Source organism: Squalius cephalus (genome assembly GCF_949319135.1).
Source record: "Squalius cephalus genome assembly, chromosome: 14".
NCBI lineage: Eukaryota > Metazoa > Chordata > Actinopteri > Cypriniformes > Leuciscidae > Squalius > Squalius cephalus.
This window is the reverse complement of record NC_137135.1, coordinates 20266235-20294104: the sequence shown is the minus strand read 5'-3', so window position 1 is coordinate 20294104 and position 27870 is coordinate 20266235. Positions and strand designations below refer to the sequence as shown.

Genomic DNA, 27870 nt, shown 5'->3' with positions numbered 1-27870 from the left:
ACTGTAAAACTTTACTGTAAATTTACAGCGAATTTCCTACAGAATTGTACTGTATTTCCATAATACAGTATTAGGCTGTATATTTTACAGAACAGCTGTAAATATACAGCACATTTCTGTTTTCAACCCGATAAATTCGTAATACAGTATCATACTGTAAAAGCACTGCATTGTGGGATTGATTTCTTTCGCGCTCAATTCAGTTCAAATGTGACGCGAGCCGACATGTAGCTACTACAGGCAAACTTGATTTGTCAGCGGGATTCAACTGAACAGAATAATCATTCCTGTTAACAAGATAAACAGTGTCTGCGAATCTGTGAGCAATTTTTAAGCTTTTGTGAGCTTCGGTTCGTGTTTGAAACATTAGTTGTCTGTGACGCAGCAGAAAATGGGCGACATTAATGTTACATGAAGACGGATGGAAGAATTTGTCATCTGAATAACCTGCGCCTGTGACGATTAGTGGGATTTAGAGTTTGAGAAGATGGAAAATTGTTCAACTGAGTGATACGGTAAGCCAATATATTTTGTTTTTTTGCGTTCGCATTTCTACATTGTTTTCACAAATGCTTATTTGGTTTGATTTTGCGATCGCGGTTTTCTACCGCGGCCGCGCAAACAATTCACTCTGTTCCACCTGTTTACCAAGTAAGTTAACGTTAACTTCGATATTTCACATAATAGGCAACATATACCATGTTATTTGCATGACCTGCTTTTGATATATATTTTTCGTTTCAGGCTTTGTAATCTGATGACGGTCCAGTGCTAATGTAAGTGCTTTTAAGTAGTGTTACAGTTATAGTCTATGTGGTAAAATAAAATAAAAAATGCTATCAAATGCTGTCAGTTCTGTGATCGTGCTTTTGAATCGTTGTCAGAATTTTCAATTTTGCTAGCATAAAAAAATCCATGTTAATGCTGTTTTCAAATGTAGTATTCCTGATTGCCATGCCATATGTTCCTACAAATTGCCTAACAATTCAAAGAGAAGTTAGACGGTGTTATCCTTCAAGCAGATAAGTAGATGATATTCAACAAATCTCATTAATCTGTAATATATGTTTTATGTTTTGGTTCTGTTGATCATGGTTGTGCTGTCCTTTTTAAAAATTGTTTCAGGAATTTGCAACGCTGATGTCCAGCAATCTACATTTGCCAGTGAGTCCACGCCTTATTTCCTGGTATGTAAACATTAAAGGTTTAAGTTTAAACCTAAAATGAAAAGCCATCATTTACTCACTCCACTGCAAAATATGTTTTTCTTAATTAGTGTTTTTTTCTTGTTTCCAGTCCAGATATCTAAAATTCTTACATGAAGAAGCATTTAATTGACAAGTAAAAAGTGTCTTGTTTTCTGAAAGAATAAGTAAAAATTTAGTGAGTTTATGCTTAAAACAAGCAAAATAATATGGCAGTGCGTTTTAGTGTTCTTCTAACCCTAATCAATTTTAATTTTTAGGTGAAAATTTTAATTTATAGAACTATGAATAGATAGACAACTACATCGAACCACAGTGGAACCCACAATAGTTATTTTAATTATTAATATTATTTATTAATTCATTTTATTTTTATTTTTTTTCAATTACAGGTCAATCTCTAAGCAACCAGTGCTGGACATTACGTTTGGAAGGTCAAGGTGTGTGTGGAAAGGATCACAGCCTAACTTCATCGCTGGCCTGGCAGCGCTGTTTGCCTCCTCCTATAACTTCAGCTTGCAGTACAGGAAGAGGCAGCACCTTGAGTTTGTTCAGAGGTTAGTCATTAGCATATTTGCCATTCATATAAATATTAGACTGAATTGTGACTTGTCTTGACAGTATTTATTAAGCTGACTGAGTACTGGTATGAACAATATGGCCCTGGTTTCCATACTGGGCTTAGCTTAATTAGTTCACCCAAAAATGAAAATTATGTCATTAATGACTCACCCTCATGTCACTCCAAACCCGTAAGACCTCCGTTTCTCTTCTGAAGACATCTTAAGATATTTTAAATTTATTCCGAGAGGATTTCTGTCCCTCCATTGTAAGTGAATATATACATTTTGGTCCAAAATGAACAAAAACTACGACTTTATTCAACATTGTATTCTCTTCCGGTCTGTTTTCCATCCGCGTTCACGAGTCCACATTGACGCTGCTGACGTGTTATCTGGTGCGTCAATATGGACTCGTGAATGCGGATGGAAAACAGACCGGAAGAGAATACAATGTTGAATAAAGTCGTAGTTTTTGTTCATTTTGGACCAAAATGTATATTCGATGCTTCAAAACATTCTAAATAACCCACTGATGTCACATGGACTACTTTGATGATGTCTTTATTACCTTTATGGACGTGAACAGTGACACGTCCATTGACTTACAATGGAGGGACAGAAAGCTCTCGGAATAAATCTAAAATATCTTAAGATGTCTTCAGAAGAGTTCAGAGGTCTTACGGGTTTGGAGTGACATGAGGGTGAGTCATTAATGACATCATTTTCATTTTTGGGTGAACTAACCCTTTAAGACAGGTCTAGGCCTTAATAAAATTAGGGTATTTAAGCAGCTTTTATAAAAATGTCTAATAAAAAAAAAAACATTACTGGTGTGCATCTTGAGACAAAACAGTGGCAGTCACATATTTAAGATATGTCTGTGCAAGTTGTTTTCAGTTGAAGGATTAGTGTAAATTCTATCATTAATTACTCACCCTCATGTTGTTCCAAACCTGTAAGACCTTTGTTAATCTTCAGAACACAAATGAAGATATTTTTGATGAAATCTGAGAGGTTTCTGAACCAGCCATAGACAGAAATGTCTTTGCAATTTTCAAGGCCCAGAAAGGTAGTAAAAACATTGTTTAAATAATCCATGCAACTACAGTGGTGCAACCTGTTTTGTGCACAAAAAAAAATAAAAAAAATAACGACATTATTCAACAATCTCTACTCTTTCACGTCATTCTCCTACGCTGTTGACGTAGTGTAAACAGTGTCAAGTCACCTTCATTTATATAGCGCTTTTAACAATATAGATTGTTTCAAAGCAGCTTAACAGTGATAATAGGAAATTACAGTAACATAGATTGTTTTGGCTTTACAGCAGCTCTAGAATAAAGTTATTAGATCGACTATTTTTGACTGTCAAAATGCAGGCGGACACAGCTTCCGTGAGTTGTTCAAAATCTTTATTTTTGGTAAACTCTGTGTACACAAACAATGTTCTCAATGCTCTGGAGTTCATGTGTAGAGCCCCTGGTGATACTTAGAGCACAGTTTCATGTTGTGTCGAGCCTCCTTAGTGTTTTAAAAAATAGCGATTTTTAATGCTATCATAGTCCAAGCACTCCCATTCAAAAGGCAATTAGACCGAAAACGAAAATACGGTCAAACTTAAGTGGCGTTTCCATCCTAATTATGCTTTTAAATGAAAGTTTGCCTCTGGTAGATTAACAAAAAGACCCTAGGTTGCATTTTGGCGAGAGTTACCCTTTAATACACTCCGGCCTACTCATCCTCACAAAACAGTGTAGGAGAATGACATGTAAGAGAAGAGGTTATTTTGGGGTTATTTTGCGCACAAAAAGTATTCTCGTCACTTCATAATATTAAGGTTGAACCACTGTAGTTATATGTTCTATTTACCAATGTTTTTACCACCTTTCTGGGCTTTGAGAGTTGCAATGACATTGATGTCAATGGAGGGACAGAAACCTCCCAGATTTCATCAAAAATATCTTAATTTGTGTTCCAAAGACGAACGAAAGTCTTAAGGGTGAGCAATAATGACAGAATTTTCATTTTTGGGTGCAAACATGCATTTTAGTCTGGTAAATGTCATGTTTAACATTATCATGTAGTCATGTATGCAATAAACATTGCAAGGCTTGCAATTAAAGTTAAATTATTTCTGTCACAAAGGTTTGGGCTGGATTCTGGCAATGTGTGCTCTATATAAACAGAGTCTATGGCTGTCTTTCCACTGATACTCTGATGGGACCTGATGAGGGGATGATATTAAAAGTTGTAGAATAAAACTTTAAATCTGGCAACCCCACTTCCAAAAGTTTAGTTAGTTGACAGTGCGCATGTAAACAGACACATTGAGTTGATGTATTTTAACCAGGGCAGAAAAAATATCAGTTATTGATCACAACATCCAACATTGCATTTTTTTTTATGTTGTTCAGTTTTATCCAAACAGATTAGTCGTTAAAACCGATATCTGTTTTTTATTTACACATCTTTTGTGCTGTCTCTCTCTGTCAAAATATATAAACTCAGTCCATAATATTTCATTGTTTTTTTTCCTTTCTTTTCTGCCTTTTAGACGATTTCCTGACATCAATCCTGAACGTGGATCAAAAACAAAGAAAGGACAAGTAACTTCAAACAAAACTGGCCAAGTTGTGCAAAAAAAGAACACTGTAAGCCTACAGGTGTCCTCACTTCTGCGAAAACTTGAAGACTTTGAATGGGATTTCGTTTGCACTTGTATGGACTTCAAAACAGAAACAGCAATTCACTGCCATTATAAAGCTTGGAAGAGCCAGGACATTTTTTAATATATCTCCGATTGTATTCGTCTGAAAGAAGAATGTCATATAGACCTAGGATGACTTGAGGGTGAGTAAATTTGAGCTAATTTAATTTTTTGGGTGAACTATCCCTTTAATTAAGTGCTAAGTGTTACCTGTTTGTTGTTAAGTGTTAAAATTGCATTTTATGTTTAAAAAAAATTCAGCCAACATGTTCACAGAAGGCAATTTTCTGATCTTTGCTTTTAACCAAAATAAATGTTTTAAAACCCAGAAAATGTTGTTTTCTTTTTCCTAGTGTGACTACTATACAATTTATTGCTGTAGACAAGTTTAATATTGTAAAAGTATGTGGTGTATTTGGTAATTACAGTGGAGTACTGTAAATGCTGTTTACTGTACTAGTGCTGTAAAAATACAGTATGTGGCTGGCAACCCAGCTGCCAGTATTTTACTGTAAATTTACAGTACAATGTTTTACAGTACAATACTGTAAATGCTGTCTACAGTACTAGTTCTGTAAAAATACAGTATGTGGCTGGAAACCCAGCTGCCAGTATTTTACTGTAAATTTACAGTACAATGTTTTACAGTACAATACTGTAAATGCTGTCTACAGTACTAGTTCTGTAAAAATACAGTATGTGGCTGGCAACCCAGCTGCCAGTATTTTACTGTAAATTTACAGTGAAAAGTTTTACAGTGTATTGTTGAACACAAAAGGAGATGTTAGACATAAAGCTATTGTTTGACTTCAGAAGACTTGGAATATGACATGAGTCAGTTTTTGTCATGACAACTCTCTGAGTGTTTGGCATGGTAATGGGTATGACAATGTTGATTTATTTGGTCTTGGTGGAGGAGATCTGCTACACTGCTATTAGTGAGCCAGTAAGACATGCTGCTGGTATATGGTATACCTGTATCTATACAGGTGGAGCTGGGGAAGTTGGAGGGTTTCTGAAAGCACGCTGCACTGCTACAGCAAATGCTAACCAAGTATTTGAAGGTTGAGCACACAAGCTCATCGGCTACTGATACAACAGGAACCATTCAGCTTTGCCCTATAGAGAATGGTGTAATTGCGAACAGGTTGAGTTAAGGACCTATTATCTGCTCCAGAGTTTCATGACATAACTTTGTATATCTCGCTTTCTGATATACTGTTGATGACTATTGCTGGCAAGTACATTTAATGATCATCATTTAAAGTTGCTTTGGATAAAAGCATCTGGTAAATGAATAAATATACAGATAATTTCTATGCTACTTTAATGTAGTTTTTTTTCTCTGTCATTTCTAGAGCTTGACATGCACTTTCATTTGTAAGGAACAGAGCAGTGTGAATATCCTTCCTAACATCTTTTGTGTTCCATGGAAGAAAGAACGCACAGATTTGAAACAACATGAGGGTGAGTAAATGATGACAATAATTGTTTTTGGAGAATTATTCCTTTAATAAGCTTGACACAAAGGTACTTATTTATTGCATTATACTATATGTGTCCATTTAGTATCATGCACATTTAGTACTTGTAACGTGTAGAGTAAGTCTATTGTATATTGAAGTTGTTTTAGATGGTACAGTAATGTGAGACACCAATGTGTCCCTGAGCAAGACACTTAACCCCTAGTTGCTCCAGAGGCGTGCGACCTCTGACATATATAGCAATTGTAAGTCGCTTTGGATAAAAGCGTCAGCTAAATGAATAAATGTAAATGTAAATGTAAATGTACAGTATACTTAATAAAACCGCAAACTGAGGTTGAGTTTCACATGAATTTCTTCCTTTAGTGAGATTGATTATTCTCCAGAGACGGCGAGGCAGCAGGCCAGACCACAGATATAGCAGTGAACATCACAGTGAGCAGTGAGAACAGAGAAACATCACACCAACAGGAAACAGCAAAGTGAAGACTGAGAAAGGTTGTAATTACTTCACTTTGCTTTGTACGTTTTTGGAAGAAAGAGAGAAAAATAAACTTTGCACCATCTCAGACGAATGCAGACAGCCTAAGAATAGCAGACTGTCTGAGAATAACCTTCACATCACACATGCACCACAATCTCTGGATTAGCATTGACTCACCATCTAAGTCCTTACTTTTTTCCTCCCTCTCTGAAAGCGCTATACGGACATCAGTCACTCCACACAGTGTGTTTACCCTGCTACAGGGGAGTGTGTGTGGGTGTGTTTTCAATCATAGTGGCATTATGAACCAAAGCTATTATTTATGCAAATGATATATCATTTTATTGAAGAATCATTTACAGAACTCTGCCCTCCTTTGGGTCATGCACTGGGCTACAAGTCTTGATTTCTGCTTCTGAACTAACCCTCTATCCACTTAGAGGAAGTAATCTCAGGATTATAAAAAAAAAAATCAGGTACTGTAAAATAAATATATTGAATAAATTAAATAAAGAAGAATAAATTATTTAACCCTGTTGTTATCAGTGTTATTTTAGTGTTGTTTATATACTTTTGTAGTATTCATTAATGTTTTGAACTTATGTTTTGAACTTAATGTTTAAACTTATTCAATTTTAAAACTTATAAAACTTTTAAAAATGTTCAAATTATAATATAATATTTCAAATAGCAAATTACATAATTTAAGAATAATGTTTTAAATGATGCAATTTGACACCATTTTTTTTAATACAATTTAAAATTAATAAATAAAAATTTAATATTTTTATATCAATGGCCTAAAAACAAAGCCCACATCTCACTTATATTCTTTGACCTGAGAATCAGGTGCAACCTAATATATTAAGGTACAGTAGCACTGGTTGTTCATTTGACAAAATGTGGGGGAAAATATAGTATCTGTCCCCATATTAGATATTTAATCATGTTAGTGATGTTTCAGTGTGTTTAATCAATTTGGATTGTGACTAATGAATGATTGTCTAATCGCTAATGCTAGACATGTAAGCATCCCATTTATTTTCTGAAGGTGAGTCTGGGGGCATTTACTGCTGCTGGCTCTAACATCTGTCTCCCTTTCCACCATTAAATCACACGTAACACTCCCGACTCCCTTTGTGAGTTAAGTAACTCCCTATAAAGTATAAAGTATAACGTAAGTCCCTTCCTCCCTTCCTGTGGGTGCAGTACTGCAGTTATAAATGGAACAACGGCAGGTTTGAAGAATCTGCCCATGCCTTATATAGTCTCCTGGACGTGGCCATTGACATTAATCTGGTATTTGTTCGAGTGCACCTCTGTTAATTAGCACAGTCTTTCTGTGAGTCTGAAAGGGTAATGCTTCACACCCACGGCCCCAGTGCACCACTCCAGCTCGGCCCAATCTAAGCATCTGACATTTAAACAATCTGCTTGATATTTAGTAGGAGGATGAAAAGAAATAGCCACTTTATGTGTGCTCAAAACCGTAAACACATTTCTTTTGACTTTCTTTCTCTCTCTCTCTGTCTCTCTCTCTCTCTCTCTCTCTCTCTCTCTCTCTCTCTCTCTCTCTCTCTCTCTCTCAATCTACAGACTAGCAGTGCTTCATCATATTGGAATTTTGGAAGGGATATTGGATGTACTTTTAAAAATGTATCACTAAAACTTTTTTTGGGACTATTATTTCCTTCTAATTAATTCTCACAGTTAATTTGTCGACCCTATCTAAATTAATTTATGGGGGGTCATTGGCATTACACTACGATTATCCCACCTCCACAATCAGCAGCTAGTGAAGCACAAATGCCTAAAATCAGTGTCATGGCTCCCATGTAATTCTATGATGACCCAATTCACAAGTTTCCAAACATTTTTAAATGCAGGACTAATTTTTGGACTGCAGTGGGCAGATAATGTTCTTTCCACATTACACGTAAAATCTCCTCCCCACATTTGACACATTTCTCACAATATGATATTCTGCTAAGCTGTTAAAATTTAAGAATGTTCTCAGACCTCTGGGATTCATCAAATGCCAAAACAAGACAATCGCGCATACTTTGTTCATTCATTATCATGAAGAAAAGTTCACATTGTGCCTAACAAAATATCACAGAATCTTTTTCTTCCTCTAGTTTCTTCCCGAGTGTGTTTTTCCAGTCCTCTGCAGCTCTGCTGTTTGGACAAGTTTTCTGGGGATCAGTCAGGCCAGAGCTCCTCAGCTCCAAACCCTCCAGGACAGGCCTACAATAAAGCCAAATGTTTACCCATGGAAGGTTAAACAGAACTCTGCGGCGGAGATGGAGGAGTACAGAGGAAGAGACAAGAGGGAGATAGAGAAAGGTAGGGAGCCATGCCTGTTCATGCCAGGGGATATTTCATGTGTCACGCTCAGGTTAACTAATTGACAGAAAAAAATGTGTTTCTGCCCTGGCCTTTCTTTATTTCTTAAAGCTATTCAGACACAGTCTAAATCTGATTTTTGTGCATATTGAAATCCTATCAGATTGAGCAAGTGCGAATCACATGAAATACGTGGTTTGTGTGTGGTTGCGTGGTTTGAAATCCTATTCAAATCACATTTCGTGTGGTTTATGTGACTGTCTCACGACTCTTAAAACGTAAACGTCAGACATTGTTGTAGGAAACATGCTGAAAGTTGTTGCAGAAACAAGGTTATCTTACATCTATCTCCACCTTTTTACACCTTTTGGATAACAGCAATGTAAGATAAAAAGATGTTATGGTAAATATACATATACCAAGGGTTGATCACTGCCAGAAAGCAGTAGATCTCCAAAGGTTTAAGGCCGTAATATACTTCAAGCAACTTTCTGGAAAACTTCGCTTCAGCTGGTAAACACTTTGGAACTACCCTTGGTCCATGGCGATTACGCAATATGTAGGTGCACTCTGGGGCTCCAAAGGTATTTCAAACTTCTTTTTACCCTTAAACGAAGAACGAAAAAGACCTTTGCTGTGAGTATATCGGGGCCTTAATGAGTAATGACACTTTCAGCCATAAACCCAATGGGGTTTATTGTGCCAATTTTAGACAGAGGGGATGACAGAATTGTGGTGTCAGGTCAAGGCATTTGACCTCAATTGTAACAGTTGCCTAACCCCAATAGGACCTGTCATTGCTAGCATATGTGTGCTATACAGTACTGGAAGAAGTGCTGATGCAGCAAAGACAGTGGTAATTAGAGATATCCTCTCTTGTGTATTTAATACCTTTGTGGGTGGTGGGCAATTATCTATACTGCAAAGTCAGCCATATAACCCTCTGGTGTGTTTGCTCTAGGTATGATGTCTTACTGTAGTAGCAGAATACTGATCATAAATGTAAGTTAATTACTGCCTTATCAGCCTCACCCATAGCACTATTTACAAAATAAGCCCTCTAACCTCAGCATAACAGCAGTCCATAAATCACTTGCTCTTAAAACACTTTCCTCTGTCCCAGAAAATTATTTTAGGAATAATCCCATATAACTTCTCAAAGCTAACACTTTTCAAATGACATATTTTGTCATCCAACATTTGGTTTGTAAAAAAAAAAAAAAAAAAAAATCTATTTGATCGACCACATTGACTAGCTTGTTGATTTGAGCTCAGATGTTCATAGACTTTATTTAAAGCAGTAAACTTATAAATACTCAGATTAAATAAGACAGAAAAGTGTGTATGACTTCTTTGAAAGCTAAAAACTTCTACAAAAGTTATTCTTGTGTTCACCAAAGTCACTTTGAAGTGTGCTGGCTGTGTAAAAGCTGCCATTAATGTCAGCCCATAACTGAGCGTTCACAGCTGAGCTTTTCTTCATGAACATTTGGATAATTGTTGCCCACATAATACCATCAATCTAACCATTCATCAGTCTTCAACCATTCAAAAGCATTTCAAGGACACCTCTGGAAAACAACACCCCTGACTTAGTCCTTAATCATTACTACTGTTATTTTAACAAGGTTGATTGAGTGACGACTGAGTGGCACAATGGACAGTGTGGGAGAGTCACATTGGAGCTAAAAGCATGTAAAGACTTAATGTATCATATTTTGACACAATCATACTGGGGGATGTTTGATTGACAGTTAGGATTGAGCTGCTATTACTGTTTAGGGAAATTGGTAGAGGAACTGAAACAAGACTTAGGGCAGGTATCTTTCCTAAAACTATACAACACAACACAGGTTTCCAGTTCTGGATTTCATTTTTTTTCATTTGAACAAATTCTGTTCAGAGTAAATATTCTGTAAAGTATGGCAAGTCTGCTATTTTATGTGCAATATCTAATTTACCATTATTAAATTGTATTGTGTATATTATACACAATACCCTGCTCTCTAGACATCAGCATGGGATGGTAATTAAAAGACCTATATTAGTCGGTAATCAATATGGCCCTAACAAATCATTTAGGACATTAAATGCAACAACACACCAAGGTTAAATAAGTGGTCTGTTGATTTAATGCATGATGTTGTAATTTATATAATAGGGGTGGAAAATAAGAACCTATGCACATCTGGACATTCCTGATGCATCCGTGAGGCTCACATTTTTTGACTTCTCGAGCGCCTTCAATACGATCCAGCCCCGACTGCTGTGTGAGAAGATGAGGAGGATGCAGCTGGATTCATCATTGGTCCAATGGTGTATGAACTATTTATCCAGTAGACCACAGTACGTGCGTCTGCAGAATAGTGTCTCTAACACTATTCTGAGTAATACGGGGGTGCCGCAAGGAACCGTGCTGGCCCCGTTACTGTTTACTATCTATACAGCAGACTTCCAGTACAATAGTGGCAGTTGCTTCCTCCAGAAATTTTCAGACGATACGGTCGTTGTTGGCCTAATTAAAGGAGGTGAGGAGGAGGAGTACAGGAGAACTATTAAGGAGTTTGTGGGTTGGAGTGACCACAACCATCTCCAACTTAACATCTCAAAAACAAAGGAGATGGTTGTGGAATTTAGGAGGAGGAAGAAGACACCGTTAATCCCAATCGCCATCCAGGGCAGTGAAGTGGATATAGTCTCCAGTCACAGATATCTCGGCGTACAACTTGATGATAAGCTGGACTGGAAGAGCCACATGGAGACAGTGTATAAGAAGGGTCAAAGCCGACTTTATTTTCTAAGAAGGCTGAGGTCATTTAACATCTGCCGTCCTTTACTGTGCAACGTCTATCAGACAGTGGTGGCAAGTGCTCTGTTCTTTGCTGTGGTGTGCTGGGGAGAGGGTGCTTGCATGGGAGATCTAAATCGAGTCAACAAATTGATAAAGAAAGCAGGCTCGGTTGTGGGGACTGAATTTGATATGATCCAGCATGTGGCTGAGAAAAGGATACTCTCTAAGCTAAAATCAATTATGGACAATTCCTCACATCCAATCCATGCTCTTGGGGTGATCAACAAGAGCACCTTCAGCCATAGATTGATTGCAACAAAGTGCAAGTCTGAACGTATCAGGAAGTCCTTTGTACCAGCGGCCATCAGAATGTTTAATGTGTTATGAATATTCACATGTTACTGAATATTCTATATTAATTTCTGTTATTGAATATTCTGTACTGAATATGCATCTGTTACTGAATATTCTATACAGGTATTATTATTATTATTATTATTTGTTGTTTAACTGTAGATTGGTTAGAAGTAATCTGTTCTGTTAAATATGGTGTTGTCTTGTTTTTTTGTTTTATTTTGTTTTTTTGAGTGTTAAAGCTGCCGTGACAATATAATTTCCTGCAAAGGATCAATAAAGTATCACTACTACTACTACTACTACTATCAAAATGCCATCAAAAATGAATCAAAAATGCAAATTTTGACACTTTTTTAGTGATACTATTGGGCTTCTAAATTACTCTTAACTGACAAGCCAGTAGCAGAATAGTGAGATAATTTTTCAGACAGACGTTTTAATCAAGTCTTCCAGCTGGTGACCCCATTTTTTATTGATCGGGAGCACACTGACCTCCATGACCTTTTGCTTCTGATTGGCAAATATTGATTCCCCGTTTGGAAATAGGTACCTCTGTTTAATGCAACCAAACTCAGCAGAGACATTTCTTATGGATCACTCAGTTCTCATGAATATAAATGAAGGAGGAGGAGGCCATTAATCCACATTGAAGTCCTGTCTTACTACCATGTACATGCAAAGATACTGTGTACGCATGTCACTGTTGTACAGTACACATATTGTGTAGTAGATCTCGTCATGATAAAGAAATGTCAACATAATATACTGTACACCACAATTCAACATCTATAAATTCTGCAAAAAATATATTTAATCGTAAAGATTCAAAATAAAGTGATTCTGTTCAGTAAATGTAGTTCTTCAGTACATAAAAACTAAGCATTTATTGTTCCATTTTATTTGAATAAGCACATAGTGTTCAGCATTAATGCTGGTGATATAAGCAGGATGATGACAGACTTGAAAAGAAATAATTACAATGTGAGAACATGAGACTTCCAACACAAAATGTTTTGTAAATAACTCACTGCAATAATTCAAGCATTTAGCTCCAATAATACCCATAACTGTCAGCATTGTTGTCCACCACAAAACACCATTTTAACATGCATTAAACAAGCATTAGCTGTCAACTCAAATATTGTAGATTTGACAGAATCTGTATATGTTAGCAAATGCTATGATGTGAGCTCTTGCCTGACAAACTGCAACCCAGAAGATACACACGGTGCTCAGATAAACCCCTTTAACCCATCTTGGATGGCCTCTTTTTATGCCTGCTATCTTCTTGAATTCTCCAAGGTGACTTTGTAGATTGCAACCTAAAAATGGCATCATTATTTGTGGAGGTAAACTTCATTCTGCTGGAAATGCAGCTACTAAATATGATGTGTCTATTTCACCCCCTCCAGTCAAAACTTTACATTTTTACTGGAATGTTTTTCTACATTGTGAGATACTGTGAGGTCAGACAGTTACATACTGAAGGTGGGACCTTTACTAATTTTGTTCAGAATATTTAAGTAATAGTCTTCCATAACCCTTGTTTGTTGTATAATTTGCTTAAATAATTATGATTTAACAAATGATAAACCAGTACTGTCAGTTTAAAGCTCTTGAAACCGTTTTAAGAAAGTCTGGTCAATGAAACGTTGAAAGGCGTCCAACTGTCGCTAAAAATAGCAAGTATGGATCCTTAAACCATCGCCTTCTGTTTCCACTCAGTTCAGCGAAGGAGTAGGCTACAATCCGTCAGGTGATATACAGAGTCTGGTGTTGTTTTTCTGTCAACTCCAAATTAGCAGGGACAAAGAAATCCAGCATTTTAAAGCGAACATATGTTTATTCAATAGGTGTCATAAGTGGACAAAGGAATAGGCTACAGTTCGTGAACTTTACTTCGTGGTTGAATTACCTCAGCGGTCTTGCAGCTATCTCTTCATCGATTAAACAGGTAAGAAATAATCTTTTATCTGAGATACTGTGTCAGGACTACTTTTAAGACCGTACAAAATCATTCTTGCCTCGACTTTATTTAGTTTGATTGGCAACTCTAAAGATGCGCAGATTAAAAACAAATTAATTAAATAATTGTTATTGCCTGTTAAATAGCCATAAACATGGACGTGTACATTCACATTCAAAATATGGTGCATAACAATGTTTACAGTTTATAGGTCAATATTTGGCCTAAAATGAAGTGGAATTCGGGGACTGTTGGAATTTTTACCATCGTTAAAAACAAGAAATAGCATACAAAGTGCAGCCTACCTTTCTGGAAAATATCAAACAAACAATTGTTCTACCGTAAGCCGTCCATTGTTATGAATATCAGTGGTTTTATTTCCTTTACATGTGTAGGTGCTATTTAGGTTTTGACTCAATATCCTGTTGCTCACACTACATTATTCCGTGTTTTACATCAAAACTAGTTTCTGTAAACGCTGGCAACAGGCTGGTACATGTGTGAACATCTCTGTTACAGTATCAAAAGGTGGTTCCTCGGGTTATATCAGCGCTCGCGACCACTGTGTCACAGCTGACGTCGACTGACACTCGGTGGAAGCCCCTCTCCTTCCCTCGCGCTTTTTGTTCTCTCGTTTGCTTCATTCGCCAGGGTTAGTCTTATTTTCACCTCCTCGAGCTTCATGCGGGAGCCGTTTTTCTATATCAATGTGCATTAATGTAGGAGACAACGTGGAAGAGATAAGGTGAGATAACCTTGTTGATAACAAAGAGCACTACGTGAAGGTCTGCGTTTGATTGTGACATTGGCGGACTTGTTACTATCCACGCGCTTTGTAAACTCGACTTCTGTTGTCTGTATGTTTAACTGCATTGACGGCTGTTGATAAATGTCGATAGAAGGTACGAGAACCATCACTTTCTCTCTGATGTTTTACAACAACAATAAAATAATAATACTTTTGTTTATTTATAATGCGTTTCTTACAGAGCTCTTATCTCCTCACCTGGTACCTTTGTTTTGGATTGGCCAAGGATTTTCTAAAGCGACAGTGGGTATACACGACTGAAGGATTTCGGATTTTAATCTAAATCGGGATCTATACATACAAACTGGGATCTATGAGCGGAAAAGTGGCTAAGTCTAAAGAAGAAAAGGATGCTTCAAAGGGTAAGAAGAGTCTTAAAACGTCTCGATTCCTCACCGTGCATCACAGGTTTAAAGCGACCGTGAGCTCATTCATCTCCCACTCGTTGCATTGTTGCTTAATTGTGAAAACATAAAAGCAGTAATGGAAATTGGCCAAAATACATGTCAAACGTTGGTCTAGGACAAACGTTTATGAGAATATATCCACAATATTACACAAGTAATGAATGATTAGCTGTTCCGCCGAGTAGGAAAAAAACTGCCATCTGATAAAGACTGAAAATCAGCATCTTATTCAGTCTATTCTAGAGATGAATTAATGGGCTGTCGCTTTAACGAAGCCTGCAATAAAAACCATGCTTGTTTTGTTAAAAGTCCCTTTTATGTTTTCTTCTTTGCACTTACGGTAGGTTTCAGTAACTATTCAAATAAGCTATTTATCACATTTGCAACGGTCTGCGCTGTGTGATGACGCTTAATCGTTTGTTTGGGTAGCTACTGCGCAAATGACCTATTGCGTAAAACGGAGCTTCTGCATGTCTATGGAACAGCCGCGCTTTAGCTGGATGTAAACTGGCCAGCCAGCCATTGCCATGGAGACAAAGGGGCTACAGGGTTGCCAAAGAAACATCCGCGCGTTAAATGTTCATGTCTGCCAATGGGTTTCAGTTCAGTTTACAACGACATGAATATGCTGTGGTCCTTTGTTCCGACTGAAGAAAACCCACAGTTAAATAGCCTAAAAAACACAAACTTGATAGCAAGCAACTTTAGAAGATATTTAACAAAATCGAATCCATCTTACTTTGTCCTAATAAAACGTTGTATACTTTCCGTCATATAGATATTTTAGTCTTTTGTGAAGTTAATTATTTAATTATTCCATAGGTTTACTGATATGAATGTAATGTTGATCAGAAATAAAGATGAGGGATTAGCTTTATATTTTAATGGAAAATATTGTTTATAAGTTTGTTTATTAACATTGTATATTTATTGTATATTGTTTAGCCTATATATGTGCATGAGGATAAGAGAAAGAAATCCATTCCCCTCTTTACGTATAGAAAAAAATGGACAGATAGACCGCTATCTTGGCAGTATGTTACAGAAATTTTAGCATATCCTCATGTATTTTGTTATTATAAGTGTTTATAGTAAATGTACAGCAGACTTTGTTGAAAACCGACAGGAGTTAGTTTTTGTTTTTGTTTTAGGCAGAATTCGTCATAGCATTGTACGTGACTCATTTGCTCAGCATGTCGGCTTTCATCTTATTTGTCACATTGCACACATTGCCACATTGCAGTGGCTGCCTCTACATCATTAAAACTTTCAGGATACCATTAATTTGGGGGTTCTCACCACCTGTTTGTTAGTTGCCCGGAATTTAATGTGTGAAAGTTTTTGTTTTCTGCACTCTGCATCAGCATGAGCAGTGTTGCCATTGAGATCATTTTTGTTTTCAAAGGAAACTATGTGAAGATATTCACACTTTGTGTGGTTAGCAAATTCACAGTAACAATAGATGTGGGCAGTTGTTGGATTAAAGGTTATTTCTACTTACCCATAAAAAATGCTTTTGACTGGTGTTGCCAAATTATGTCAGGTTGATTCAGTCACATAAACTGATAATCTTGACTTAAAACCAGTTCATTTAAATCTTGGTCGTTAATTCACAAAAATAAATCACAAAAATATGTTGGCATGGCTATTGGAAAAGTGCCATGGTGTAGCGACAGTGCGCAAGCTTTTGACACATTGGAGTTGTGGTGATGATCACGTTAGCGATGCAAGTTTGAATCTGGCCTGAAATGCGCACAGATCGAATCCCCCCCCCCCCCCCCACCCCACCCCTTCTCTCTCTCTCTCTTTCTCTTATTTTTCGTCAATATCTCTCTAATAAAAGAGGCAAAAACTCAAACTTAACAATGTCAGCTATATGCTCAAAACATTTACACCATTATGATTTTTAACCATATATGTCTTATTTAGGGCTTGATAAATATCAGTCTACCCTTGCACTGTAATTTAGGGCAATGGTGCTGAATGCTCAAGGGAACAGGCTAATTAGCCGGAGGATGAATGCCACAGGCTCTGGACTGGCTGAGCAGGGCTTGCGAGTCTTTCATATTTTCTTGCAGATGAATTCATCTCCAGGTCAGATGCTGTGCCAGATCAATAGGCATCCAGAGCATAATTTAGAGAGGCTTCATTAATCACAAAGCAACAGAAGCTGATTTTTTGTGCCCCGCTCTGACACCTGCTCTAATCTTCTTGGCATAGCGTCACCCCGACTGCTGCAGCATCCAAATTCACTGACCTGCTGGACCTAAGTAAATTAAATAGCTGAATGTCTCGTGTATAAAGGGATGTTTTGTACAGTTCCGTGTTTCAGTAGGTTAAATGCTGCCAGTAGCTTTAAGCAGCAGACTTTGAACTTGTTGTTTGGATGTTGCCTCCCACAAAGTGAGGGGAAACATATTTTGACACTCAAATGCAAAAATGCTTTAAGTTCCAGAAATAAAGTATTACATAATTTAAGCCATTTCACAAAAGCAAGAGTGCTGTTGTGTTGAATATTAATATGATATTCAGTACAACAGACTAATATACTGTTCAAAAGTTTGGGGTCGGTAGGATTTTGAAATGTCTTTTAATAGAAGGCTCTTATTCTCACCAAGGCTGCATTTATTTGATAAAAAATACTGTAAAACAGTAATATTGTGCCTGTGATAACTGCTTTCTGTTAATTTTTTTGCTTTCTGAATTTTCACCAGCCATTTCTCCAGTCTTCCATGTCACATGATCCTTCAGAAATCTCTGCTAAAGAAACATTTCTTATTATGTCTAAATATTATGTTGAAAACAGTTGTGCTGCTTAATGCTTAAAGGGGTGGTTGATTATGATTTAACTTTTTTAACTTTAGTTAGTGTGTAATGTTGCTGTTTGAGCATAAACAACATCTGCAAAGTTACATTGCTCAAAGTTCAAAGCAAAGGGAGATATTTGCTTTTAAAGAAATCGCTTTTTAAGGTCTACAACAAACGGCTGGTAGGGACTACACGACATTCCTCCCGGGTTAGTGACATCACCAACCCTAAAATTTACATAAACCCCGCCCCCGGAACACGATTTATAGATTATCAAGATAGAATATGCTAATCAATGACTATAAGATAACTACACATAAGCTACATAAATTCACCAACTAACCATTCAGAAATGTCTACATGTTGTCACTTCTTCTTGAGTCTCTCCATCATGGTCTGACTCCGGTTTGAACATAAAAGGCTAAAAGTTTTTGAAATTTTCAGTGCATGTCTGTGTGAGTGCAAGCCCTTGAAGCTCCGCCCTCTGTGCGGGGAGCAGCAGCTCATTTGCATTTAAAGGGCCAGACACAAAACGGTGCGTTTTTGCTCACCCTCAAAAATTTACATTTTTAACATGCTATATAAAAATATCTGTGGGGTATTTTGAGCTAAAACGTCACATACACACTCTGGGGACATCAAAGACTTATTTTGCATCTTGTGAAAAGTGCATTATACCACCCCTTTAAAATTGTTATGGAAACTGTGATAAAAGTTTCTTTTATTTTCTTTTTTTTTCTTAATATCTTATTAACCCCAAACTTTCTCCATCAACAAAGGTAGTTTGCTTCCACATTTTACCGCTTACTAGTGTGGAACAATACAAGCACAAACTCCCCATTATCACAAAATGACCCAATATTGTTATATTAAAGGTGCAGTCTGTAAGAATGACAGCTAGTGGTCGAAATTGGTACTGCAGTCCAAATTCAAAATATCGGAGATCGTTGTTTCCCCCGCCCCTTCCTCCTCAGACTCGACGCTCACGCGGGGTTGCCAGTTTGAGGACACGCAACAGGAATGAGCGCAATTGACAATGAAAGCCGAGGAGACTTATGCACTGTAAATTGATTTATCCGCGTTTTAATATGCTCTCGTTCATAGAGATTTTTAGATGGATACCAAGGCTTTTTAGGTTGGTTAGAATCATAGACTGTAAAAAAATATGGACGTAGTGTCAGTGACGTCACCCGTAGGTTTCTGAAGACCGTTTTTGAAGCCTAAAGTGGGCGTAGCCGACCGTTGCCATCTTGGCAGCGCGTCACTCCCGGATAAACGAAAATGGGCGAAAAACCCTAACGTGACGGCTAACAGACAGTAGACAAACGGCTAATGATGACTAATGACCACAGTAGCGGGAATCCACCTGTCACTCAAAAGTGGACACACCCTTAATTATGCAGAAATGTAAGGCTTAATATAATTTAAACGGATGAGTTATAAAAAAAATTCACCCCCCTCACAGTTGTCACGAAGGGCAAAATTAGCTGTAGAGACCAAAGCCACTTTTTGCTCCAGGCTGTAAACATATTTTTTTCTGCTGTAAAGTTGGGCATTTCAACATGGGGGAGATGCAGATTTGACTCACTTTTGCAGCGAGCCTCAAGCGGCCAGTTGATGAATTGCCGTTTAATTCACTTCCGTGTTGGTTTCAAGAGAGAGACAGGGAGGTTGCCGCTTGGTTAGAATCTGCAATCTCTGACCCAGTTTGTTTGCTGGCTGCAATACGCTGTGTTTCCTGCCAACTGGCATCCCGGGGTGTCGAAATACTATTGGGTGAACTGGCAGTGGGCGAGATCACATAGACCAAAACAAAAACAGACATTCCAACACGGAACTCACATTTCAAAGTAAAATAACTGGCTGTAGAAGTGTTTTTCAGAGAAACGAGTATGTGAACTCAGCATGTTTCCTAAATATCTGCAAAAGTATTTTAATGCTTTAGTGAAAAGTTACATACAGAACCTTTAAGTATTTAATTTAGGTAGCAAATTATGTTGCACGAATCGTAATCATTTTGGAAGTGTCTTATGTTTGTATAGTAAGTGTTTTGTAAAGGCTGTGTAAGGGCAGTGTGATTCAGGACAGTGCTACACATTGTAGTCTACAGCTTCCTCAGCGCTGACAGAAATCTCAACATGCAGCCCTAGAGCAAGACTCCATCTGCATTAGAGAGCTGTCACTCTGCATTGCCTCCTTGCTCTCTGAAATGTTTCGGAATGTCCCGGGCCTGTCTCTATAGCTGTTCCCTCCACCTCGTAAATGATGGCCGTGCTGGTGAAAGCAGCACGATTAGTGCTCTCTGATTGGCCGGCCGGCCGTTTCTCGCTTTAGCTTGATCTCCAGCTCCTCACAAGACCCCACCGCTTGTCATAACAGCAGCCTCAAAACATGCCTGAAAAGAAAGAAGAGAATAATGCAAATCTTGTTTTTGTTTGTTTTGGAGAACAGTCATGAAATTTCAAGTGCCTCTCCTTGCTTTGGCAATTTGCCTAAACCCAGCATTATGGTTTACTTTTTTTTTTTTTGTCATAGTGGGATGCATATTCATGCTGGAATTAATATTCATGCAAATCATGGTTATGTCACCTTCAAACATAGTAGAGCACAAAGTTGACAGGTGAGCGTCTTAATTAAATGCTGTGACCTTAAACTCTTCAAATACTTGTGGTGATGTGAGTGGAGCAGTAATCCAGAGAGCTGAAGGGACTGGAGGTCTGAGCTACACTCTTAGTTCCTGTGGAAACAGCTTTGCTTCAGATGGCAATTTATAAATTATAGGTCACATTGCTCAGATCAGATGGTCTGTTCACTGTTCCCAGTCTCAGCCTCAGCGTGTAGGCCCACAATCTCGTTGGCCCACTGATGCATATATTGCTCACAGAACTGGACAATGCTTTTTGGTCTGGCAAGGACTTATCTGATTGGCTGTATTCCTTCTGGAAGTAAAGGGCACACAGGATTTTATAAGTCTGCGCTTTCAAGGATACAATGGCAAATCCAATTATTATTACATTCTATCCATTTTATTGTGATATACTGTTAACATCATATAATACAAACATAATCTGTGGTTGCTGTACATTTCTCTTTTGCCGATGCTGAGTTCACAAAAAAGTTCAAATTTAAGAGGAAAAAATTATTGATGTGAAAGAAATGGCAGAGAGAAAGAGAGTGAGTGACCTTAAATGGTCTATTGTGCTGGGGTTTTCATATAATGACTGATGACAGCAGTGGCCTAGTGATGGTTGTAATGGGATTTATGCAGCAATGCATTTATGGGGATTAAAACCCAATCAGTCTTTCTGTGTTGTGCATGTAGGCCACTGCTGCAGATCCTTTAAATCGGAATATTCCTAGATCGGAGTTCCTCCATTTAGTTATAACAAAGCATTTAATTGTCAGGATATTCAGCAATTATGTATTTGATTATGTTCCTATCTGTATTTAGTGTGTTGTAGATTTCTTAGAGAACAGTGTATCGGGTATTATTTTCAGCTGAGTCATAATCTCTGAAATAATCATGTTTTACTGATCTAGTTATCTGTATTATTTGTTGGGTTCTTTCATTACACTAATGGCTGGATTCAGGGACATATTTTTTTGTAGGTGTGGGATTACGTGACAATTCAGGATTTTGGATTACAGGTCTGAATGGAATTGTTTGAGATTTAGAAATGCATTTTCATGCCATTTGTTGATATAAAGATAAGCCGCTTTTGTGTCATTTATATACAAAGGCACTTTTTATGTTGCCATCTGAGTTTTGAAGTACAGTAGGGCAGTTTAGAGGACAGTACTTCAGTAACTGTAGCATCATGGAATGTTTGGAACAAGATTCAACCACAAACTATTGTCAATTGCTGGGTCCCAATTCAGAGGCTGCATCCATCGAAGGCCGCATTCAAAGGCTGTTTGTTTTATCCTGGGCATTGAAGGATACAACAGATGAATCCTTCGCAGCCTACCTTTCCCCAGAATTCATTGGATGCCGGTGATGACAGGATTCTTTTTAGAGAAATTGCTTATACTTTCTTAGTAGTAAGTATTGGGTTTCAATTTACTTGAATATCTTATAGATACAAATGTAAAAATAAAAAATATATATAAAAATGGCAATTGCTTGAACATTGGGTTCATTATTATTCTTTATGAAAAACACAACAACAAAACAGTACAATGACAAACTTGCTTATATTAAACATATAACTTTTATTAACAAAACTAATAAGATGGCTTTATTAACTAAAAGAATAGGCACGGCAGCCTCATTCTTATGGTTTGCTTGAAGGTGTGTGTAAAATAGAACTGTTACCTCCGGATACTGCCACCTTCATCAGGCAAAGTTTACAGATTGCCTCATTAATATTTGCAGGTTCCCTATTAGCATTCGGTTTAAATCCAAAATATTGCCAAATAGGCGTATTTACATTTCGCTTTGAAACCAAATCTTCCGCCATCGTCTTGTCAGTCAGCTCGCCTCACACTCGTCATGCTGATAAATTAAATCTAAAATGCTATTTTATATAGTTTATACTCTTTATTATGTACTGAGAAGGACCTAGGTGAACATATTTAGACAGGTTGTGAACCCTTATTTGTTTTCAGGCAGTTGAATATAACTTTCTAAAAAGTCCAATACAAACATTACTGCCACTCGTCAACGACAGCTCTCACAGTTGCTATGTGACAAGAAAAATTGCCGTCCCATTTAACAACGCTCCTTTGTTAACAATGCTCAAAGGTGTGGCCTTTGAAGTTTGCATCCTTTGAAAGGATGCAGCCTCTGAATTTGGACACAGCTAATCTGTTCCTTTTGTTTAGTTTTCATATTGATTGTATGCACAAACCATAGGTTGGTCTGAGCCTCAGACCTAGGTTACCAAGTTGCCTGTCCTGAAAATCAAGTTTTTAATGTTGTTTATATGTCTGTGTGGTGTCTTAATATGCTTTAAGACAAACCATGTGCAAATTCATCAGTCAACACCATTGCTGAGGATTTTTTTCCTTAAAACTGCAGTGTACCAAAGACAATCTCAAACCGGCCCAGTTTTCTACCGTCACAAACATGTAACCAATCCGGTCAACGTGCAGGCTTTTCCACAGTGAGCTCAAGAACACCTTCAAATCAGGTACATATAGCAATACAGCGGGTGAATTATGTATATGATGTATATTACAATGTTATGATGAATTTATGTCTTTCTCCACTGATTTTCTATGATGTTCATTTCTAAGGAGGCTGATTTTTAGAAGGTAGCTGTGTGACTCTGAGATGGTGAATGGGAACGTGGTTTGTAACAATAACAGCACATTGTTAATTGTTTAATAACATAGTCAAGACAAAACCATTTTCATTGTGTTTTAAGGGATAAAATTACTAATTGCAGGTGGTCAACTACTTTAAAGGAGTAGTTCACCCAAAAAAATGTATTTACTCTCTTTCATGTCAATTCCAAACCTGTTTGACTTACTTTCTTCTGTGGAGCGAAAGATATTTTGAGAAGTCTTAGTGTTTTTTGTATACAATAAATACAAGTCATTGGTCACCAACATGGTTACCAACATCCTTCAAAATAGTTTTTTTGTGTTCTGGAGAAGAAAGTCAGTCATACAAGTTTGGAACAATATGATGGGGACTTTATTATCGACTTAGGAATAAACTTTTAAGTTTAAAAGTAAATTGTATTAAAGATAGTTAAAGAAATTATTGATTCCTACTTTCCTCTTTTAGAAGGGGACCCATTATGTCCCTTTTTATAAGATTTAAGTCTCAGGTGTCCCTGAATGTGTCTGAAGAATGTGTCTGAAGTTTCAGCTTAAAATACCCCACAGATCATTTATTATAGCATGCCCCAAATGTGGGAGTAAAAACATGCTGTTTTCATGTGTGTATCTTTAAATGCAAATGAGCTGCTGCTTGCCGCCCCTTTTCCAGAAGAGGGCGTGCCTTTACAGCTTGTGCTTCGGATACTTTGGCAACAACAAAAATCTCACTCAGCAAATATGTTAGAAATTGTCAATACCAGTGTTCAGCCTATGGGTGGGCAATATGAACACAATCTTCTATCACAATATGAGTAATTTTATTTTCATGATAACAATATAAATCACAATATAGGTATTTTTGCTTTATATTAGTTTTTTATGATACCAATTTTTTTGATACCATTGAAATTTCATAATTCTTGTCACCATTTTCAATATCACAAGAAAACTAATACAAGCCCAAGTAAAAAAAAAAAAAAAAAACTCTTAAGCTTACTGAAGACAAGTAAACTGATGAAGAAAGAACAAAGAAACTAATTACAAGCATATAGGAGAACAAAACTATAATAGAATAAAGACAACTTCAAGCACTAGAAATAATAAGTACTACACACACTGTATAAAGTAATCAAATGTTTAAAAAACATTACATAGTCTTCACTGTGTAAATTAAATATACATTTATTCTTATTAAAGTTAAGTGATTCAGTGAAGAGCAGTGAGAGATTTTCTCTTTTTTGTTTTAATTAATAATTGCAGCAGGTAAATTTGGATGCTGTCACTTAAAGACCAATTGCATGGATCCAATATACTTGTGTTTTTTTTTCTTCTCAACTGTTTGTTGATTTAAGAGATAAATGACTGTGTTTACTTGCAAAGACGTAGTCATTTTGATGCATAAGTATGTGTATTTAACCGTTCAAGCCCAATTAGTCGCTTTATTAGCAGCGGCTTCAAGTGCGCGCATCTCTCAGACAACGCTCAGTCTTTTGCTGCTTACTATGATTCAACAGTTTGAAATCACTTGTTTTTAAACTGTTATACTTAAAAACGCATGGAAATGCTTTCGTGACTGCATTGCACAACAATGTGAGCGTGCTTAACTGCGATAGAGACGATAGTGCAAAATGGTTGACAAGGAGTGAGTGGATTTTTACCATAATAGGGCGGTTGATTACACACCTTGACATATGTTCAGACACAATGTAAAGTGCATTTTGCATAATCATGATAAAGGAAATCTCTTAAAATACTTTTTTTTTAAAAAAATATTTAAAATGATTTGTTTTGCAAAAGTTTTTTTATATCTAACCTGTAACATAGAAAACAAAAGATTTTAAAAGTTGATTTGGGCTCATTTCAAAAGGCTCAGACTTGGACTCGGTGTGAACATGTCTGAGACAAACTATGTACAGTAGACACACAAAGAGTTCATGTGTCAGGGTTGTACTTAATTGCTTTGTCATGAATCTCAGCTGTTTCTTTCAGCACGTCAAAACCTTGTGGCTGAAATGGAGAATGTGGTAATTGCTGTTAGTTGAAAACATATTTGAGTTCTTAGACATCAGACAGCCTTCAGCTGCTTCTGAGAAGGTCATGCAGTGCATTCATAATACATCTTAGACATGGTATATGTAAGGGAGTGAAACTTTCATCAGACTCCTGCAGTTTAGTTTTATTTTTGCTCTCCAGAGCAAGGATAAACCTTGCAGCTACAGAAACACTACCAAATGCCAAATTACTGTGACGCTGTTTGCTACTTGATTTCTAGTGATTCGTGTTACCTGCACTGACTTATATTTTACCTCGGTCACGCATGACATTTCAAGTATAGCGGCAGTGGTTCAGTCCTAAAACCATCACTGCTTGTTGATTTATGTACCTGTGTCAATGACGCCCTGAGCTGGCTGCTCTGTCTCAGAGCCTGCTGTGGATATTGTGTTTTGTTTAATTACACTTCCCCCGGGCCTGAACGTGGCACAGCTTAATGGGATTTAATTTTCTGCTGCAAAGCCTACAGAAGACAACTTGTTTGTGAATTAGCGGTCAAGTTTCTCACTCGGTGATTGACAAGTATATCAGTGTTATCAAATTAAGGGAATTACTGTCTGTCTTTTCATTTCATAAGCAACAAGTACGTAGTGGTTCAAGATGCCTTGTTTTTGTTCTCTCTGGTAAGACAGTAATGGACATGGCAAGAAGGTAATTTTAAGTTCTTGACTCAGGTGGTTGGAACTACCAGTCCTCCACTTCTGTCCATGCTGTCAGCTGCCATGGTCATTTTACTGTTCAATTCAATTCACGTTTATTTGTAAAGCGTTTTTCAAAATACACATCGTTTCAAAGCAGCTTTACAGAAAATGTCTGAGTCCATATTACAATTTAGAGTGTTCTGTTATCAGAGGTAACTGTCTAAGTTAAGTATTTCAGAAATGTACATATACAAAGTTACAATTAGCTAAAAATGTATTAATTTAAACAATGTAATAATTTAATGCAGAAACAATGAGCTCATTGAAGTAATGAATACATGTTTGTTAACAAATGATTATGACATTTAGAAAATATAGCATTGGTGCATGTTGATTCAGAATCAACAACTGTCTGTTCTGCAATAGTTCAATAAAGAGGTCCATAATAATAACTCTGTGCTTTTGGTAATTCCCATTGGCCGTTAGGGTCCAGCTGCTTTTTTCCACTTCTCGATTGTTGACAATGTAAGGCTGAAGAGCAAACCGAGGTCACACATCTACTAATTAGGTGACCTGGGGTCCCGTACCTTTAACAACACAATTGTCCTTTTGTTACAGTGTGAGAGATGAAGACTGAGAAGAAAATGCCACCCATCCAGTCTGTGTAAAGTAGTTCTGCTATTTAAGTAGTTTAGTAAGATGGTTGTTAAAGCAAATAGCTGTGATTATGACTGTGTGTGTGTGCATATGTGTCACATGTTAACTGATAGCTCTTACTATGATGAGGATTAGTCATTGGTCTGATCATGATCAAATTAAAGCTGGCCAAATTACAACCGGGAGGTAATAAGCCTAACAGGGCTTGAGACAATACAGACTGCCCCTTGAAAAGTGCATTATGAGTCAGTGGAGGGAGAATAATAGCTGGAGGTTATCTGTGATATATGCAGGGTGTACCTCTTTGAGCCTGAAAATGGCTTGGGTTAGGGCATTCAGGCTCTCAGGCACAAAATAAGGCACATTTTACCAATGCACAAGTTTATAAATGCAGTATGTGGATGGTTTCTGATATATAGATGAGGATTTGTTTGATATCCAGCCATCTTTTCATTACAAGAGCTTTTTGAATCTCCCAGTGCCTCTTTTTACAAATTGTTTAGTATTAGAGCAGGGGCAGCGTATGCGTATGGCAGTTGCCATACTCTGGCATTCAGACAAAACAGGGTAAATGACAGCTTATGATGGTGCTCATTAGTTCTGTTGCTTGAGTTGGCCTTTGGCAGAAATTTCAGCTTTGAAACAATTTGTTTAGATATAATATGATCACTTGGAAATGTATTTGTTGTATGACCTGAAGGAATTATGCCTAACTTAGGTTTTGTGAAACGCCACCACTGGATTAGAGAAGCATGAGTGCCTTCATAAAGACTCCATTTGTCCACAGTTTGACACCATTCTGGCCAGAGCAAATATTACCTATATTTGCACTGTTAGTGTCTGGCACCAATTCCAGCAACTCTTCAAGACAAGCATAAGCACTAATGTGGAGGTAAATGCTTGGCACTTCCTGGCTGAATTTCTAACTTGAAGTCTTAAAGCAGTAGCTTCAAGTAGTTGGTTACCTGCAGAGTTATAAATATCGGTATGAAGTGTGATGCAATTTGCAAAAATCTGCTAAAAACTTTAGAAGTTGCATGTAATCCTAGCATTTAGATTGGAAATGGAAATTTCATCCAGTTTTCGCCTTTTTTGTTTGCAATATGCAGAAGATGGTCTGTAAATGACTGAGTGGTCTGTGGGTTTTGCCGTCTAAGGTTGAGATTCGCTGGTCATGTGTCACAGGATTAATGCATGTACTGTGCTCTTTGCATCTCTAATTTTAACACTATTGACCACATTGATATCTGGGGTCACGTGGTCAACATAGTTGTTACATTCAGATGCTGAAACACAGAGTTCTTCCTGTAGCGTGGTGGATTCCTC

General features: G+C 37.2%; 1 protein-coding gene and 1 long non-coding RNA gene across 7 annotated transcripts in view; both read left to right on the top strand.

Moving 5' to 3' along the window:
* Nucleotides 1–201: 201 nt before the first annotated feature.
* LOC307171637 lies at nt 202–4804 on the top strand. Its single transcript, XR_013823578.1, has 5 exons — nt 202–515; nt 745–776; nt 941–1187; nt 1598–1762; nt 4323–4804. It is a non-coding gene; the product is annotated as an uncharacterized lncRNA (long non-coding RNA).
* A 3896-nt stretch (nt 4805–8700) lies between these two features.
* The window catches only part of fgf13a (fibroblast growth factor 13a), a 125804-nt gene continuing 106634 nt past the window's right edge, over nt 8701–27870 (top strand). Inside the window, exons 1-3 of one of the 6 annotated variants that reach the window (XM_079892483.1) lie at nt 13666–13693; nt 13791–13891; nt 14893–15073. In XM_079892483.1, coding sequence (XP_079748609.1) covers nt 15025–15073 — 49 coding nt within the window. In that variant the 5' untranslated portion in view covers nt 13666–13693; nt 13791–13891; nt 14893–15024. Of the gene's footprint in view, nt 8790–13665; nt 13892–14468; nt 14806–14892; nt 15074–27870 lie in introns of those variants that run through there. The other 5 variants (XM_079892487.1, XM_079892482.1, XM_079892481.1 and 2 more) reach the window with 5 other exon arrangements.